General features: G+C 32.8%; 1 protein-coding gene across 1 annotated transcript; it reads left to right on the top strand.

The window, feature by feature from the left end:
* Nucleotides 1-7,405: 7,405 nt before the first annotated feature.
* On the top strand, nt 7,406-17,846 carry LOC132734711 (uncharacterized). The gene is made up of 5 exons (XM_060721505.1): nt 7,406-7,558; nt 8,638-8,976; nt 11,093-11,404; nt 15,888-16,221; nt 16,659-17,846. Exons 1-4 carry the CDS (start codon nt 7,504-7,506, stop codon nt 15,965-15,967), a joined length of 786 nt encoding a protein of 261 aa, XP_060577488.1. The 5' UTR covers nt 7,406-7,503; the 3' UTR covers nt 15,968-16,221; nt 16,659-17,846.
* Nucleotides 17,847-21,029: the final 3,183 nt, after the last annotated feature.

The following is a 21,029-nucleotide window of genomic DNA, read 5'->3' as shown; positions in this document are numbered from 1 at the left end:
AATTAGACATTAAACGATTTTTGATAATACTTGTATTCACATTTTAACATTTTATTCACAAATATGTATACATGTAATATCATTATAAAATGCTAAGAAAATTTCCTATTTAGGTGGTAATATTTTTAGTAATATGTAGAGGTTCAACAACAGGTTCTTGTATAATATTTGATGTATATTTCACAAATCAAACTGTTCTCCAAAAAAAGTTGCCTTTTTACCAGTGCCACCACGGGCCAGATTACCAGACCCATTTCTAGTGGCAAATATGCTTATTTTTTCCAAGCTTTAGAAAGAAATCTTAATCGAGTCAAAATTCCCGTTATCAAAGCTGACAATTTTGCTTCAATCCATTCCAATCCAATATGGTACTAGGCAGATGATGTTCAAAAACCCATTTCATTGGCTATTGTTATGTATTTTTATGCTTTGAATGATCAATTTGTTGAATTAACAACTTTGTACAATTAGAAATACTCTGCTTGTACCGAATATTTTTCCCAATTATGATGCAAAATTTCCCAAACTGTGCTAGGTATTTTTTTCCCAAAATGTGTAGGAAAAGGCTTGAAACTGAAATTGTTTAGTTTGTATTTCAAATTTACATACTGAAATAGTCCAAGACTTGTTCATATATAGTACAGTCTAAAAAAGAGTGTCAGTGCATGCTCACAGTTTATTTTAGTGTAAGTTAAGAACATACTTAAAATATTTCTGTCAATTGGCATTAAGATACTGGATACTGCCTATGTCAGTCTTTTTCGTCTGCTGAAAATGATCTTTTACATGAAATATCATAGTATGATGTTTTAAGGTGGTACAAATCAATCCTAAAGGGCAGACAAGGAACTGAAAAAATTCCAATATTGTTTTTTTTGCCTTGAACAAGACCTCAATAAATATGCAAAATTTACAATACAGTTCATCCTTATGAACATTGTTTACACTTTGATTATTCAAGATTGAAACAAATAAAAACATTCAATAGCAAAGTACAGATGTGAAATGATTGTTTCTTCACCGACTGATTTAAATATGTATAAAAATGTATCCCTACCCTTTAATTGACCATTTTTCTGCTCAGCATGCCTCAATTCCTAAGATCTGCTAAATTGACATGCTTTTTTTTAAAGTTTGAAGGGATAATCTTTTTAGCATTTATATTGGTTATTTAACTAACCATTATTTAAAAATAATTATTTCCAATTGTAGCCAATAAATAAGTATACCTTTAAATCGTAATCATTCTAAACAAATAAATTGTATACTGTCCTGAACCTATGTGACAGAAAAAAATATCACAAAAAAGTAATTTAGTATTCCTATGAGTATTTATTAAAGAAATTTTATTTCGAATTTATTTAAATAGTGTTGAAAGTCATTTTGTATGACAGACACACCAATCTAGTGCACTGCATTATAAATGTAAGAAGAGACAAATAAGCATTTTTTGCAAATTATTGAACTTCATATAAATGTTCATGTATTTTATTTTTTAAGGTGGTCTTGCGTCACTGTCAAGCAAATGAAAATTAGCATCACAGTCTGTGGGAATATCCAGTTTCCAGATGTAATACAGTACAGTGTGATCATAGCTGTATAGGCTAAATAACTGTTCAACCATAAACACTTGGGACTAGTTGTACTATTTAAGAGGGGTAGTCTAAAATAGCACTTCAGTTGAATCCCGTCTATAGTATAGTGCCAGTCAAGAAAATTGTGTTGAAGGAAAATGTTAAATATAGCTGTTTTGGCTTCAAATAAAACCATCACACTTACTCAGCAGAGATAAATTAAATCAATGGTGATATTTTAACTGATTTCCCCAAAAGCTTCCATGAATTGAAGCTCCTGGGACTTGTGTAACATATGACTGCACATTCCAACGATTGTTAAAATAAAAGCCCTTGGAATCAAATTGGCTCCACCCCGGCGGCCTATATACAGGTGAGTGATTTCAGGGCCATTATGGCCCTCTTGTATTATTTCATGATACTTGGTAAGATTGAGGATCAAAGTATTGAAGGAATTTGATTGAAACTTCTCACAGTGAAATAGATTAGCATGAGAAGTGCAATGTTTAAAAGCCATCATCAGTTTAAATGGCATGGCTACATTCATATAATGTGATGCAAAACTATTGACCATTTGAGTGTTTTTTGATACTGATACAGAAATATATTTATATCATACTTGATAATTATTCATAGTTTTGTTTCCCTTTATTATGTCATGTGTTTAAAAAGTCTAGCTTGCAGTTTCCTCCTCTGGCAGATCTTATTTCACTTGTTTCTCTTGTCAAAAAGGGCCAATAACATTTTGTGATGAACCTACATGTACATGTAACCTTGATATTATATTTGAACATGTATGTCATAGAATAATTGTAACAGCTACTGTTCATTAACTGAATTGTGCACTTTAAATTTATCAACTGGCAACACCCTTCATTCATTGAATTATCTGTCCCCGAAATGGTAATTTTGATCCTTCAAGTATGTCCCAACTGCAGTGCCTTCAGCACTTTGTTTTAAATTGTATACGCTTTCAACTTTATAAATTCATCTCTTTAGAATATGAACTCTGTTCCAATTTATAAACTAAAATGACAACTTCGATCAAGACAAATCTTCGGATGTAAACTATCAACTTTCCAAAGGAATCTTATAAAATGAAACACTTCGCTCAATAAATCTTCTCAAATATTAACGTAAACACGAATCTGCATCTAAACTTGAACCTGAACCTCAACCGTCTGGAAACCTACAAAAGCATTATAAGTGTCTTACGCATATATATAGATTAACATTACGTTTATAAACACTTATTAACCCATTACTTCATGAGCATTTTGTGAAAAATGGCTGTTTTCATTGAAAAGTCTCCCGTTACAAGTTCAAATTGCTATAATACTATAAAAACTGCTTCAACACTAATCAAACTTGGCACAAATGTTGACTGGACCATTGCCCTTGCAACAACATGCTCAGGCATAAATTTTCTGTTACCATGGCAACGAGGGGACATCTCAAAATTGCCAAAAATCACTATTTGCGTTGATTTTTTTCCATCAAAATTGATTTCAAAGTGCTGCAACTTCTCAATGGATTGAGATAGAGTCAAATGCTTTTCAGCGTTGGTTACACGTTACCTTATGATAAATCTGGGGTCATTTACAGCCTCTCACAAGTCCAAAATTTTCTTGGCGATGAGGGGGACTCCGCCCCCCTTACAACCCCCCTTACAGAAGTGGGCACATCCCCCTTCTGGCAACCCCCTGATGTATCTTTTGGTTGGGGGGCCGCGCCGAAAAAGAGGTCACTTTTTTTAACAACATTTCTCAAACTAAAACAAGTGTTTGGGGGCCTAAATAAGGCATTTTTTCATCATTTGAGACAACAAAAAAAGGGGGTGAAAAAGGCGTTAAAAGGCGTGTATATGAAGTAATGGGTTAACAGAAAATGATGAAAATACTTGAAATTACCCTTAATCGCGTTTTTTCATGTTTAAACATGATCTGTCATATAAATTTGAAGAAAAATTGTTGTTTTGTAGATTTTTTTATTTTTTTCATTAAAAAACTAATATAAAATGCATTTGTAACGATTAACCAATAATAATTTTAACATGATTATCTTATATATATCTAAATAATTTGTACACCATTAATTGGGAAAAGTTAACTCAATTAATCATCATTTCATAGACTGTAGACTGTGCAACAGACTTACAATTTATGATGATCTGTACTCCATTAATGGAGAAAAGTTAACTCAATTAATCATCTTTTCATAGACTGTGCAACAGACTTATCATATGCGCCGTCAACTGTGGGCACAACGTGATCAGTTTACGCACAACCAAATTACTATAAGTAATAGAGATATTATTCTTTCTCAAAATTCTGCTAGAAATAAAAAACACTCATATAATGAAAAGTCGAAGTGTTAGTCATGTCGAACAAAAAATTGTGAAACCATAGAAATAGGTGATATAGTGTACTTATACTCCGACAAAACTAAACATGCTTCTCGACAGCGATACATTGTAGTTTCCGTTGATGGTGATTGGTGTTTCATAAAGAAATTCACTGGTAACCAATTACGTTCTTCCTCATACAAGGTGAAAGATCGGAATGTTTTCGTGTGCCTTCTAATATATGTGATATATCTCATAACATCCCAAATCTGGCAGAATCATGTTTGTGATAGTGATTCGGAGATATGTGAAGGATTTACTGTTCAGGCACCTGTAACTCTTACAAATCTGTTCGATTCTGACGATGAGAGTTTTTCCCCTTTGATCGTTATGGAGCAAGTCCACGTTGATGATCACGACGTCGCGCTTATAGTGTATCATATACAAGTAGACCACAGCGTTCTCGGAAACCCAATAAGTACTTAGCTTATTATGTGAGATAATTACTTTGCAATATGAGACAACATATTCACCATTCCACAAATTTTGTTCAACGCTAGTTTAATATCAGATGTTGTTATTGAAATGCTGTTATTGTGAAATAGACTTCATTGCTATTACAATCTTGAAAATGTATTTTAACTTTAAGTCGACATTATGCGTGTTCAAGTTAATCCCACACATGTTTTAATATTGTTGAGTTTTCCAAAAGCATTGTTTCCTCTTTCAATCTAGCTAGTGTTATAAGTACTCAAACGTTTTAGTTGTTCACTACTTAAGTCATATAAGTACTATACAAGTCATGGGTGTGTAATTATATATCTTTATATATATCTTTACTGATCTGGTGTTGTTTGAATATACCTCGTCAAACAAAATGTTTTAATTTCAAAAGAAAAGAGGTCGCGCCAATAGTTGTACATATTGAGATTTGGTATAAGAATACCGTGTGTTACATGAGTTACTACTTAGCCATTTGCCGTGTAATAAAGTTAAATTGTTCGTTGGTGATTATTTCTCCTTACTGGCGATGCTTAATATTACGTAAAGAACAATTAATTTATAAATGAGTCTTAAACACTTAAAAAAAACTCTTAGTCTCTAACATACCGTCAGCTTTACTTATTCCTACACTTCCTTTTTATTACTTGTCATCAATGTGACCATTTAATTTATATGATAATGTCAACGATGTGATTTTGAACTTGCTACAGCTAACTTTATTGTCATCGATGTGACTTTTTTTAATTATGTCAAAAATTTGACCACTTTTTTCTTACACACAAATTATCGATTCCACCTCTCGTTCTCACAGCTTTCTTGCAAATTCACCATTTTATCTTGCATACACATTATTTAAATATTTCTCTCTCACACAAATAAACATAAAATAAACATGATTCCCACACTCTGTTAAAATAACAGATTATTAGGCAGGACGGGTGATAAAGAGATCCCTTAGAATTCCTTTGATTTTATCTGATCATAGCAAGTTAACCGCTAGTTCACCCTAAATTCCCCTCGAATTTGTCTGATATTGAATTGATATAACTTTATGTTCTGGCTTGTATTGTTAGAGCTTTTGTAAAAATAAAAATTAAAAGATTTTCTTGACAGTATTGTTTATAAGTAATGAATGAGTGTAAACTTTTAACAAAACGTCATTTCAAACTAACTATTTTTAACTGTTTTATGCAAACAACTTTAGGGAAGAAAGGGAAAATTAAAAAAAAAGTATAAGAAGAGGCCAATCTGGATAACAAAATACGTGGCTGATAAATAAGAGTTATTTCCATGAAAAAATAAAGTGCTGAGAGAAAAACATTCTTTAAAAGTGGAAATTAATTATCTTAACCGCATGAAAAGAGTCATACAAGTATTTAGGAAATTTAATGATATGTTTTAGTGATTTTATATATTAATTCCTCAGTGCTAAGTGTAAACCGACTTTCAGTTTGGGGTTGAGACAATACATTGTCTTTTTTGTTTCTTGTTAATAAGTATTAATGTGTAATAAGGAGTTTCACAAACAAGGAATCGGAAAAAAAGTTAAAAATAACCAGAGCTGTCGGTAGGACAGCACGCTCGACTATTCTTAGTGCTTGATAGTAAAAGTGCCGTGATAATGTAACAAAAGGGCAAATTTTTTCTTAAAACCCATGCTACAGTTATAGGCCTTGGAGAGAGTCCTATTATGCTCTCAAAGAAGAGTATGAACTTTCAACTTGTTTCAAAGCCAGATGTCAATGGACTTTGAAAATATCTGAGGTGGTATGCAAATTTTAAGGTAAATTCTAAGTCGAAAAAGGGACATTATTCTGTCAAAATGCTTGATAGAGTTACCTCCTCCTGTCCAACGATTGGGGGCATGATTGTAAACAAGTGTGCAAAGTTTCAAAGCCATATGTCAATGGACTTTGTAAATATTTGAGATGTTACAAAAACTTAAACTTAAATTCTTAGTCGGAAAAGGGACAAAATTCTATCAAAATGCCTGATAGAGTTACCTCATCCTGTGTAAACGTTGCGGCCATGATGGGAAACAAGTCTGCAAAGTATCAAAGCCATATGTCACTGGACTTTGAAAATAATTTAGATGGTATGCAAACTTTAATGCAATTTCTAAGTTGAAAAAGGGACATTATTCTGTCAAAATGCTTGATAGAGTTACCTCCTCCTGTCTAAAGATTGGGGGCATGATGGTAAACAAGTGTGCAAAGTTTCAAAGTCAAATGTCAATGGACTTTGTAAATATTTGAGGTGTTACAAAAACTTAAACGTAAATTCTAAGTCGAAAAAGGGACAACATTGTCAAAATGCTTGATAGAGGTACCTAATCCTGGATAAACGTTGGGGCCATGATGGTGAACAAGTCTGCAAAGTTTTAAAGCCGTATGTCAATGGACTTTGGAAATATTTGAGGTGCTACAAAAACTTTAACATAAGTGGGTACGCCGATGCCGAAGCTCGGATGACTAGTAGGATAGCTGTACTTATTCTTATCGAATAGTCGAGCTAAAAATGATGACTACTGGGACGAATATTAATAAATGATATCATAAATATTGCTGGTAAAAGAGAAAGATATCCCTCTACTTACTGTTCTTCTAATAGTTGCATGGTCACGTGGTTAAGGTGTATACCTCTCAACACACCGATCCTGCGATTGTCGCACATGAGGCTGGGCCTTGGAAGATTGATCTTTACATATAAATGGAAACTTCTTACATATGCATTTTCTTCAAGGATTAGATCTTGATTTAGATGTGACAATGTACTGATCTTTTTCAACATAAAGGTACAGTCAACCCTGTATATTGAGATCAGTTTAACAGAGTCGGGAATGTGATCGTTACTGCCTCTATGGTCTTAAGCACAAGCTGGGCTGTATTTGATATGGAAATTAATTCCAAAAAATCACCTTTATTAACAATAGATTAATTGACCTACTTTTTGATTGGTACTTACGCATCCGTTAAAATATCAATGTATAATTAAACGTACTTAAAACATTAGCTCAGACAATGGAAGGAAAAATGTTTATGGAATATTATAAATAAATTACTTCATTTCTGTGATTTGACAATGGAGTTTTCTTTTGCTTTAACTTTATTTTTTCTAGTGATTGCTGACTCCAAATGTAAGTTAAATTATAAAATACATCCTCTACCTTATTTTTTTACAGTTAACACATTATAAATCTTATGTTTTAACTAAACCATCTATTTAAGCTAATTATTGAAATCTTCTTTACTGATTATTAAAGAATTAAGGAAATTTAAAGGCACATATTACCTCAGAAACAAATACAGCTTTACTTCTTTAGAAAGTGCAAACATGAATTTCATGATGTTTAAAAAGTGCCTGGCGATAAATGTACAATAATTAAGCATAAAAGTAGCAAAATGTTATAAAGGTTTTGATTCCCAAACAGAATACTTATTCACTATAAATGTACTTATTGCCAAAAAGCGACTGATAAAAAAAATGGGTTCCGGTAAAATTGGCCAATGAATAAGTTTTTGATTACTATAAAATACACCAAAATTAAAAACCTTTTGATAAAATAATTGAAATGCATTTCTGAGGCATAATGGGCCTTTAAAAGGTACAGAATTTGCCCTTACTGCATTGATAACGCAGTAGAAATATAGTGAAAAATACTGCAAAGCCATTCATTACTCGCACATAACGTGTAAATTATCTGGAATCTTTTTACTTTCATAAAATGTCAGTACTCATTTTCAAGTTTGATTTTCTTAAATATTTTGGCTCATTTGGGGGCATGCAGATGAAAACAACAAATAAAACAAACAACAACATGTATATGCAGTATTTGCCAGACACAAATTAACAATACTAGCTCAGAGAATGAATTTTAGTTTCCTTAAATAAAAATATCAAGGAATATACGGTTATTCCCCCAAACTGAGTGAGACTAAAAAGGGATTGGAGCACTACACTAAATACCGTTTTCCGGTATATACCGGACACAGCGCTTGAATGATAAAATGCTAAAATCTTGCCTTTTTACCCAACGGAATGAACTTTAAAAGGTATAATTCATCTTTTCACGCCGATTTATGTATGATAATGAATGAAAAATTTGAAAATCGGCGAAAAAAAAAAAAGAAGTGTGTCTATTTTGTGATAATGATTTCCGCAAGCGTCTAGATGTACTGCTCCAATCCTGTATTGAGTTAAATCCTTTATTACTAGCTCAAGAAATGACGTCATGGAGCAGCGTTCAAATTTCAACATGTGACGTACCTCTGTTTGATACTCCATTTTCCATCTGCTGTTACACCGAAAATCTACCAAGCGATACTATTATCAGTTTCTCGAACAATTTTGGTCACGTGGCCAGAATAGAACCACCATGTTTCACGTTTTGGTATCATGGCGTAGAACAGAATTCCAATTTGACCTCAAATTGCAATGAGATTGGAAATATGAAGGTGTATAATCTGACGATACATGGTAAATTTCTACAAGACTATGCAAACGATACTTTCGAATGTGGTTACTATGTCAGAAAAAGAGAATTGAAAATAACTGGTAAGTGGTCATTACTTTTATGCAGATTAGTTTATACTAATTTATTTTAGTTCGATTGTTTAAGAAGCTATAAGCTCATTGAAACACTCTCGAATCCGTTCCTAGAACCAGTACTAAGCAATGAGTGTAAAGTTTCTTGCTCATCTGACGGTGTTTGAACCCATGCGGCCTGCAATCCTTACATTACCAGTCCGACACGTTAACCACTCGGCCCCGCCGCAATTTTTACAGATTTTATTTCATTGTAAAATTAATTTTGAATAAAATCTGTTTTGTTTGGGGTTTTTTTCTAATGCACAAGTAAATTATTGTATATTCCCGACCCACAAGCACTGAGAATAGTGGGGGTTTTGATCCTTTTTATTTGTTAAACTCTTTGTAAAGACCAATAAAGTTCCCCGCTAAATACCCATACACTGCGGGTTTGATATATCTCCGGCACAAGTCATTGGTCTCGTAGTACAGAGAAAGTACAATAACATTTTATATTTAAAGATAGGGGAAATACCTAGAGTTAAATATACACGGAAAAATTGGAAAATGTAATCAAATGTGTAAAACTTTAATATAGTCGAAAGATTTCAGATGAAAATGATGTTATGTCGACATTTAAAAGATGCAAAAATGTAAAAATAATTGATACAAAAAAAGATTTTGTTGTGGAAAAATTATAATGATGATTATATAAATTTGAACAGTCTGTGTAAAATACAAAATGAAAAGATTACTAATATTAAACTCTGCCGTGATTTTTTTTATTTATATTGTAATGTTAGTAAATATAACATATTCTACATCTCGCTGCTGAGCAACTGAAATATAGAAGAAATAGCTTAAGTGGTTTTTGCCGTATTTTCTTCGTCGGCAGATTTAACGTAATGTACGTCATTCGAAAAACTGCTGACCAGTTAAACATATAGTAGAATCTGTTGTCCAGTTTAACTTATAGTGAAAATTGCTGACCATTTAAATTAGAGATATAGAGACAATTATGTCTAGACGTAAGTTTCTTTTGTTTTTCAATGTTAGTAAATACAAACAAATTCTACATCTTACAAAACAATAAAATCACTGAAGACCAATTAAAACTCTAAAAGAAATTACTTAAGTGAGTTTATTTTCATTTTCCGTATTTTCACTTTAAAAATTTATTCTTCATTGCAGTGAAACATATTTTCCATATTTTCATTTGTGTCTTGTCGGACTTCTTTTTTCTAAATTCAGCCAATATCCAACATTTTAGGGCAGGTCTTTCAAATTGTAATGTCAAAAAGAGAAAAATGTATAAAATTATATCGCAACTCATGAAATATTTATTTTCATACCACTCGATAAAAATAAATCCGCATTTATCGAAAAGAAAACTTGAATACCCTCTATGTACTATTGACAATTAATTACTTTTTGCATCATTTAAATGTCAACATAACATTATTTTCATCTGAAATCTTTCGACATTTTTTTAATGTTTCACACAATTAATTACATTTTCCGTGTATGTTATATATTACTAAATAACTCTTCGAGTATTTCCCCTATCTTTTGATATAAAATGTTACTTTTATTTAGACGTTTTCAGTATACAAAAAAAGAAAGAAAGAAAAAAGTGTGATAGTGTGATGGCGACAGTGCGATAACGCGATGACGACAGTCCGATATCGCGTTGACGACAGCGCGATACCGCGATGGCGACAGTACGATACCGCAATTCAGACAGACAATGCGATAGTACTGTATCGCATTTTCGCCATCGCGTTATCGCACTGTCTTCATCATGTTATCGCATTGTCCCCATCGCATTTTCGTGCTGTCGAATTCGCGGTTTATACTGTCGTCATCGCACTGTTGCATTGTCGCCCTCTGGATGATAAAGTATAACCACAATGGCCCTCACGGTATTCCGTAAGAAAACTGACAATTTTCTATATTCAGTATTGCCCGTGCTCAAAATAACTTGTGCATTAGATCTTTAATCTTTTAATTTCAATTTCTGTCAATCTAACCATGATCCTTTGGCTTGCTTAATCTGCGAATCAAAAATACCTTTGCGCCACTGTTCTATAAGTACATTTCTTTTTGTTTACTTTAAAATCACCTGTCGTTTTGTATTTTTGAGTCCTAGATAGTCATACCACAAGACTTTTCTTACCTGGTTCAAGTCCTGTGTTGTATTTCAAGTTACAAAATGGTTTGGCAAGTAACATAAGATTATACCTACTCCAGTCTAACGTTACACTCCTTGAAGTCGATCAAGAAAACAACGTGACGTACCATGATAATGACGTTACGTTCAACGGAAATGTTCATCAAAACAACTTCTCCGCAAATATTCTAAACTTACAAGGACAAAGAAACGGGACTTATGTCTGTGAATACACCATTGATGATGGCACCACTATGCGAGACGGCATAACTTTTGTCGTTCTAAGTAAACTTGTTGTTTTTTTTTCTTTTAGTAAAAGTGTTTGTTTTTTTTAGTTGTAGATTCTGTTGCAACATGTCGTAAAAATAACATGGTCTGTCATTTTTCAAATGTATGGATTTTTTCCTAATGAATTTTGAATTTTTCTATTTAATCTCTTAGCATTTTTCTACGTGCCCACTTATTACAATCGCTAAGTAGATTCGTCGTTCGTTATCCTAAATCAGAGTTGTCGTTCTTGAATAAATACAAATTAGACGCTCAAACAGAGACAAAACAGGGTTGTCGTTCGTAGATAAAAGGCAATTTAACTTTCAAAGTAGAGTTGTAGTTTGAATTAACATCTTCACGCTTAAAGCAGGGTTAATTGTCGTTTGTAAATAGCAATAACACTCTCATAACATAGTTATCGTTCATAAGTAACAATGCCATGTCGCCAAACAGAGTTGTCGATCTTTACATACTTTGTGGTATGTCGCTCTGCCGGGCGCCAGACGAAAACACGAAAAAAAGACAAGGTCGCATCGTCGGATAGCCACGGTTTGTTTTACACGTAATCGGTAATAATCGGATAAATTCAATGGTCGGCCGCAATCGCAACTACTCGGTCCTTTCTAAGGACATCGAACACAATAGTATGAATACACAGAACGTATGCGGTATTTCGGTCTATTACCTACGCTAAGAAACTTAACATGTAAACAAATAGAAATTTAATGCTGGGAGTTGCTGACAAGTTTATTTCCAATATATGTAGTAAAAGTCCACCTAAAAAAGTGAATTTATAGGTACAAAAGCAAACAAGTAGAGTTGTTGATGCTAAAGCATCAATTAAGTCGCCGGATAGAAATATGATTGTATTATCATAAAGTAAAGAAAATATCAGTTTAATGGTTCGAGTATAAAGAAAAGAGGAACAAAAAGTTTAGTAATGTTTATTCATAAACACGTTTTCATGTACTTGCCACAATTATATCTTTCTTGCTATAAACTTTGTAAAAGAGTTTTATGCAATAAATTTATGTTATGTTATAATAAAACATCATATTTGAAGCAAACTTGCTTAGCAATTTTGTCAAGAAACTGTTATCATTATTAAATAAGCAAGTATTGTTTGGCAATATTTACCCTAGACTCATTTATTTTCGGGAGGTGTTTCGTTAGTTTTCATAACTTATTATGATTAATGTTAACAATTTTATTGTAAGTATAATTACATGTCTATATCAATTAATACTGCTCGATGGCATAGTGGTAAGTATAACGAAGTTGTAACCTAATATGCGCAAGTTCGAATCTTGGACAGATCCGGTTTGTAGTTTTCATAAATGGATTTTTATTATATCTTTTAACTATATGAAACATAAGTTGATAAATCATGAGTTTCGTTTCTAGCACTTTTTTATTCCATAATTTTTATAAATGGTGAAGTTTTGCAAAATACAAAAAATATCATAAAAGAAAACATAAAAAATCACTTTATCGAACCTACAGTCTTCAATTTGAAACTAACTGAAAATCTAACACCTTGTCATCGAGGCTTGTAAAGCAAGTGATATGCTTGTAATTCTACTTGTAATTCTACTTGTAATAGAAAGAGCATCGAAACACGAGGATATCTGATTTGTACGAGGGCGCGTAGCCTCCGAGTATTAATCAGATTGTCCAGTGTTTTGATGTTCTTTCTGTTTTTTATCATAGTCAAACATAAAATCACGTTCCCTGTTGTCACAATATGAAACCCCGGCAAAAAGGAACCAATGAACGAACATCTGAATATGAAATTTCTGTCGCTTTCCCTTTCTCTGCCGTCACAATATGTAAACCCAAGCAAAAATGAGCCAATCAATGGGCATGCTCTGGAGTGCGGGTAACTAATACCTGCACTCCAGTTAACGCACTGTGCATGTATATGTATACGATTTAACTCTGACACATTTTCAAAAGAAAGGTCCCCAAACTATGATAAAATTGCCATATACCGTTGTACCATACATTGAAATCCGTATGGTTTACTTCGGAATTCGATAATTACCAACAAATAATTACCGATCATCGAAAAGTGACTATGAAAATATATATTCTTAATTATTGCATAAAACAATGTAATTGATAATTACCGACAAATAATTACCGATCATCGAAATTTTGCAAAGTGACTATGAAAATATATATGCTAAATTATTGCATAAAACAATGCAATTCTACTGTAAGAGTGGTCCTGCATAAAAAAAATATTCGCTATCGAAAAAATATATAATTTAGTTGAAATCAATATTCCCGTCGTTACATACGATATAGTTAGCGTTTAATTGCCTTTCAGTGCGTATCAACACAAAGACAGTTTATTAGTTTTCTCTGTGTATCCAATATGATTCCGGCCCCCTACCGTCATACCGAGATTTTGTAATTATTCATACAAAATTACCTTGATTTGCACTTTATCAGCTTCTATACCTTGTGCCAACCATTCACAAGTTACCTTCAGCCATTTGTCACTATTAATACATTTTATAACAATAACATACAACGTGAAGTCACGTGATTCTTACAAAGAAACAGGGAGAAATAGTTTATAACTAAATAAAATAATAAAATAGAATAGGTCTTATAAGATATAAACAACCAGATAATTTAAAGTGTCATTTCAATTATCATGCATAATTTATTTATCATGAAATAGCAACGCTTGACACTTTGAAATAAGTAAAAGTATCCCTAAATTCAATGACTTATCCATAGGGATACATCATTAATTAATTTTATAAAAATTGTAAAGTTGCTTCTTAAGATGTCAAAATTTGAATATTTCATTTCATTGAGCAACGTTATTGTATGTTTGAATTTTTGAGATTACTGAAAACAATTGTAGTCATAAATTGTTCAGTAATTGATATGCTTTTATTTACAGATTTTAAGGCCTTCTCCTACCATAGGTATAATATTAAACTGTTACAAATATAGTCGCCGGTTTCTACCGGCGACTAACAATACATTATTGATATGTTTATTATTATGGTTGTAGAAACCGAAAGTACAAAAAACCAACCTGTTGACATTTAGTCGGATTTGTTTAAAATTGAAAACCAGTGGGCATATTTAAATTACAAATTGTTGTCAAAGCATAAGAGTACCGGAACAGAAATTAGATGTCAAATATATTCATTCGTTTTATATTATCTCTGTTTCTGTTTACATCTGAAACCACGTAGTAGGACTACTTTCAATTCGTTTTGTTTCCGAGGTTATTATAGATAATAGCTGAGGATGTTCCGATTGGGTTCGGTCGTGGGTATCCTACGATGACAAAGTGGTACCTTTGTCTTTATTTCGTCGAGGGCATAAATCAGCCAGCATAATAACCCGATATTATGCTACCTGTATAAATGATATGGGGAATTAGGGTAAAATTGTTCATACATTAAAGCTGTAAACATTTCGAAACATAAAATATTATAAATTAGATGTGTAAATTAACTGTATACAAGTAATAGAAAGAGCATCGAAACACAAGGCTATCTGATTTGTACGAGGGGACGTAGCCCCCGAGTATTAATCTGATTGGACTTGTAATCTAGGTGTATAACCACTGTATATTGCAAATTTGTATCATAGTTTGGGGACCTTTCTGTTGAAAATGTGTCAGAGTTAAATCGTATACATATACATGCACAGCGCGTTAACTGGAGTGCAGGTATTAGTTACCCGCACACCAGAGCATGTCCATTGATTGGCTAATTTTTGTTGGAGTTCACATATTGTGACGACAGAGAACGGGAAAGCGACAGAAATATCATATTCAGGTGTTCGTTCATTGATTCCTTTTTGCCGGGTTTCATATTGTGACAACAGGGAACGTGATTTTATGTTTGACTATGATACAAAACAGAAAGAACATCAAAACACTCGGCAATCTGATTAATACTCGGGGGCTACGCCCCCTCGTACAAATCAGATAGCCTCGTGTTTCGATGCTCTTTCTATTACTTAATACACGCCGAGTCGTCCCATTATTTCCAGTGTTGCTCTCATTCTCCTGCCTTTCATGAACACTGATATTACCGGTCCACACGTTTGAAATCTTTTGTTAAAAGGGAGGAATGGAGAGGGTTCGCATAACTGATGGAATGCAAGCCATCTTCCAACCAAATATGACATATGTCAATAATGGAGGCTGTATGGGTAAAAGTGTAAAAGAAAATTTATTTTTAGCACTGTTGACCTTGACTTGACTGGCCCCTAACTCCATAGGGTGGAAGAACCTATTATAGACGGCAATACATTATGACGGGACAAACACACGATCTAATACTTTTAAAACCACGAATCACAGAATAACACTAGCAGACACGTTTAAACAGGTAAACGGCTCATCAGATCTCACCGGTGGTAAAAATAACGATTCTGCGTCAAGTGAAATTCAAATAATAATTATTGTTGACAACTAAATGCATAATATTATTTCGTCGTTTATTTTGTTTATTTACAGGAAAACCAAAGGCGCCGGAAATCAGAAAATACCACGTGGGAAGTTTTTGGAAATGGAATATCAGGCACTCTAACTTGTGAGGGTACTTCTGATTTCGCCGGTCCACTTTTCTATAAACCTGCTGTAGCAGCCAATTTAATGACTGAATGGATCATCCCATCCGAAAACGATTGGCCAGGGAGAAACGTTGGTTACTTTTTATCAATCAATGGATCCTCAGCTAACATATCAATTTTTGATTGTAACGAAACGAATTTGTTGCCGATATATTGCAAAGTGTCAGAGAAGTCGCTTGTTTCGGACAAAAGCTTTGGGTTTGACCCTAACATTATGTGTAAGTATATCATTTTTATCGAAAAAACCGACTCGCCTTTTTGATATTACTAAAAAAAATCTTTTGGTGAAAAAGCATAAAAAATAGTTGTTAAGCCTCATTTTATGGCAAAGGCCTCAAATATACATGAATCCACATTTTTCTATTGCAAGCTAGTGCCTTATGTGTGGAAAGGAATTTACATAAGTCACACTTGACTTGTTTTCGAATCCACGAAATCTATCAGTTTGTATATGCTTACTGTAAATAGTTATGTTGTACAAATTGAAATAAAAATTCTTTAAACTAATGGCAAAGGGTCAAAATTATAAAACAAGTAGGCGACATACACCAATACCTACTGATAAAAGGTGATATGCCGAGAGCAAAAGAAGTATACCACTGAACATTTACACAAAATCGCGATATCTAGATATACTTGTTACCTTTTGTTGCAGGTCCGGAACTAGATTTATGGTCGGCTGATGAGGATTATGGATATGATGTTGATTTATTGTCGGCTGATGAGCATGATGAAGATGGTGTTGATTTTTTATATGTTCTTGGTTTTACTATATTTGCTGGTGTAATTGGTGCGTATTATTTTGTACTTTTCTTAAATAATGAACATTGTATATATAATCTGTACTTATATTTTCTTTATTTTTAAAGAAAAGCTTTACCATTGGTCATGTAATATCTATTGTATCTTGTCATGACAAGAGCGCCATATAAAGTATGTGATGTCAAAAAAAATACTAAATTTAAATATGATCGGTCAGAATCGGAAAATAAAATATATCAAGCAGAACAATGGTTTATCAACCAGAACCATGCTTTATCAACCAGAGACCGCTTCCGTCGTCGAGGGGTTAGAGCTGGTGACTTCTAATCCAGTTACCTCTTTGGCGTGGGTTCAATCCCCGGGAGATGCTTTGGTAGTTTAGCACGGAGGAAGGTAATCTAGTACTGGTGTAACTCACCAGGAACGATGGTTTGGAAACTACCTGCCTATATGACTGAAATACTGTTGGAAAAGGCGTAAAATGAAACAAACAAACAAACAAAATTATCAACCAGAACATGCTTTATTAACCAGAACAATGTTTTATTAAATAATGAACAATGGTTTATCAACCAGAACAATTCTTTATTAACCATAGCAATGCTTTATCAACCAGAACATTGCTTTTTTAAAATAATGAACAATGGATTATCAACCAGAACAATGCTTTATTAACCAAAGCAATGCTTTATCAACCAGCACAATGCTTTATCAACCAGAACAATGCTTTATCAACCAGAACAATGCTTTATTAACCAGAACAATGGTTTATCAACCAGAACAATGCTTTATTAACCAGAACAATGATTTATTAACCAAAACAATGGTTTATCAACCAGAACAATGCTTTATTAACCAGAGCAATGGTTTATCAACCAGAACAATGCTTTATTAACCAGATCAATGGTTTATCAACCAGAACAATGCTTTATCAACCAGAACAATGCTTAATTAACCAGAACAATGCTTTATCAACCAGAGCAAAAACCCTTTAAGCTCGACTTTTTCGAAGACAAAGTCCGAGCTACTTGCTACAGTCATGGATTACATTCCCGTATCCGTTGTTGTCGAAATAATTTTACATAGGCCTTTGAATGAGTATAAATTCAATACTGAATTCACTGAACGAGTTGAATAAAGTTATTTTATAAAGTTATATTATGCGAGCCTCTGGCGGGCATAATGTTATTTTATTGAACGAGTTCATTAATCCAGTATTGAAATTACACGAATATAATATTCTATTTTCACAGGTTTATTGTATGTTTTGTACACCATATGTTTTCCATATGTAAAACATATGTTTTGAAAAACATGTGTTTAAGAACATATGTTTTTTATATGTAAAATAACATATGTTAAACAGGACCATATGAAAAACATGTGTAACAAACATATATTAAACTCATTGTTATCAAATGTTTTCAATCTAAATAAATTTTATCATGTTAAATATATGTGAATATTTGTGTGTTTTTCATATGATAAATTTATGATCATATATTCTGGAAGATTTACACTTTGGATAGTCTTAATTAGATTCTACATGATTAAACATAATTTCTTAAAATATTCTTGGTTTATGCATATTATGTACAACTTGTAAATGTAGTAAATCCATGGGGGAAAAGTTGCCTTCACTTCCAATACTTCTTATCATGTTGAAAAAACAATAACAATGAAATACCTTTTTACTATTAGTTATAAAGATTTCTGACAGGTTATATGGCCCTATATAAACGGTTGTTTATAAATAAAAACCGAGCCGCTAGGCGAGGTTTATATTGCAAACAACCGTTTTATATATGGCCATTTAACATGTCAGAAATATTTATAACGAATTTATAATACAACAAGCATCATTTTTAGAGGAATAAAGCGAGATTTCTTTACAAATCGACGCCAGCCTTGTATATAAAACTATATAATCGTCACGATTATCTAATGAAAAGCGACGTAACAAACGTGCAGTATTATAAAAAAGAAAATAAATAAATGATAAATATCTTTTTGGAGGGACAGCTGATAGACAGACAGACAGATGCCGTCATTGGTCATCAGGTTACATGTGTCACATATAACAACATGATGTGGAAATACAAACATACATATTTTACAAAACTGGTAGTAAACAGGGTATTTGATAAACATGTGGATTGAATTAACATTATTATAAGTTAAATAACCTCATAATTATATAGTTATTACAATTGTTTTCCTAACATAAGGGAGAGACTATCAGAAAAATGCTAGACTATTCGACAGGTGCAAAATTTAGAAAATTCAAGTTCTAATTTTAGAAACAGTGTTTACTACATTTGTATACGACAGATTTTATGACTGGGTATGGAAAGCCATGGCTGTCTGATATTGTTCTTTTTCAAATTTTTTAACCATTTGGATAATATATAAGTTCACTTCGACTATGTATGAAATTGAAAACACCTTCTTATTTAACCGGAATCCATTATATTAATCCACAGTTACAATATATGAAACCATACTGTCAGTGTATGAAACCGAGTTAGCAATATATAAGTTGATTTTTCCCAATATATGATTCCAATTCTTCAATATATTGTACTAAAAGTAGCCCTGTATGGAACCAGATATCCTTATATGAAACCGAATTATCAATATATAAATTCATTTTTACAATATATGAAACCAATTAATCAATGTATGGAGCCGAATTTTCAATATATAAGTTGATTATCACAATATATGATACCAAGTTTTCAATATATGGAACCATACATGACTTACTTGGATCCATATATTGAAGATCTGGTATCATATAATGTGATAATCAACTTATATATTGATACTTCGGCTCCAAACATTGATAAATTGGTTTCATATATTGAAAAAATGAATTAATATATTGATAATTCGGTTTCATATAAGTACATCTGGTTCCATACATTACTACTTTGGTACCATATATTGAAGACCTGGTATCATATAATGTGATAATCGACTTATATATTGATACTTTGGTTCAATACATGGATGAAATGGTTTCATATATTGTAAAAATGAATTAATATATTGATAATTTGGTTCATATAAGGACACCTGGTTCCATACATTGCTACTTTGGTTCCATATATTGAATAATTGGTATAACCAACTCATACATTGCAACTTTGGTTCCATACATTTGATAAAATGGTTTCATATATTGTAAAAATGAATTAATATATTGATAATTCGGTTTCATATAAGGATATCTGGTTCCATACATGGCTACTTTGGTACCATATATTGAAGAATTGGAATCATATATTGAGAAAATCAACTTATATATTGCTAACTTGGTTTCATACACTGACAGTATGGTTTCATATATTGTAACTGTGGATTAATATAATGGATTCCGGTTAAAAAAGAAGGTATTTTCAATTCATATATAGTCGAAGTGAACTCATATATTATCCAAATGGTTACATAAATTGAAAAAGAACAATATCAGACAGCCATGGCTTTCCATACTACTGCGTGATCGACACGGTACGGCTGCGTCGATATTTTGCTGAGATGTGGTCTGCGCTGGTTCCGATTCGATTATTTCAACATTTGAAGTATTAATATTGTTCGTGGGCGTATTGGTTGCTGGATTAGTAGGTTTCATATGGCCGGCCCAGAATTCGGTGTATTTTTCTATATTTTGCCTTAAGTGAGAGAGACACATGCTCCTGGACGTTCTCATGTCGCAATCCTCTTAATACCGGGTACCAGTCAGGGAATTTATCATGTGTTATGGACCCTTTCACTTCGATTGCCGCCGGGAATTTGAACTTGACATTTTTAACACCGTGAGTTTCCCTCGCCTTTTTATAAAGGGACCAAAGTTCTTTCCTTGCCTCGGATATTTCTGCGAGGTAATCTCTGTTAATACTGATATTCGGTTTTGTACCTTTGAGATTTGGAGCTTTTTCAATAACCAATTCGACGTCGTGCGGGTCAGCAAACGTGACGACAATTTGCCTTGGTATTTCGCGACCCTGTATATATTTGCGTCTGCCGACTCGAAACGCCGCGTCTGATAACTACCTCCCCGTGTCTAGTACAGTTGCTCTCGTAACAATTGTCTAATCTTAATGACACAGTTTTCATCATAATTTTCGTGAATACCGATAAAACTAGGTTACTGGATCTCACACGCACCTCATGTTCAATAGATTTATATTCAAGTAATCGTAACCGGTTATCTACAATGTCCAACCTGGCCGTATTCATATACATGTGCGATTCAACAACC

Source organism: Ruditapes philippinarum, unplaced genomic scaffold (genome assembly GCF_026571515.1).
Source record: "Ruditapes philippinarum isolate M1 unplaced genomic scaffold, ASM2657151v2 ctg1335_1_1_1_1, whole genome shotgun sequence".
Classification (NCBI taxonomy): Eukaryota; Metazoa; Mollusca; class Bivalvia; order Venerida; family Veneridae; genus Ruditapes; species Ruditapes philippinarum.
The sequence above is the reverse complement of the archived record's forward strand: the minus strand, read 5'-3'. Positions and strand labels throughout refer to the sequence as shown.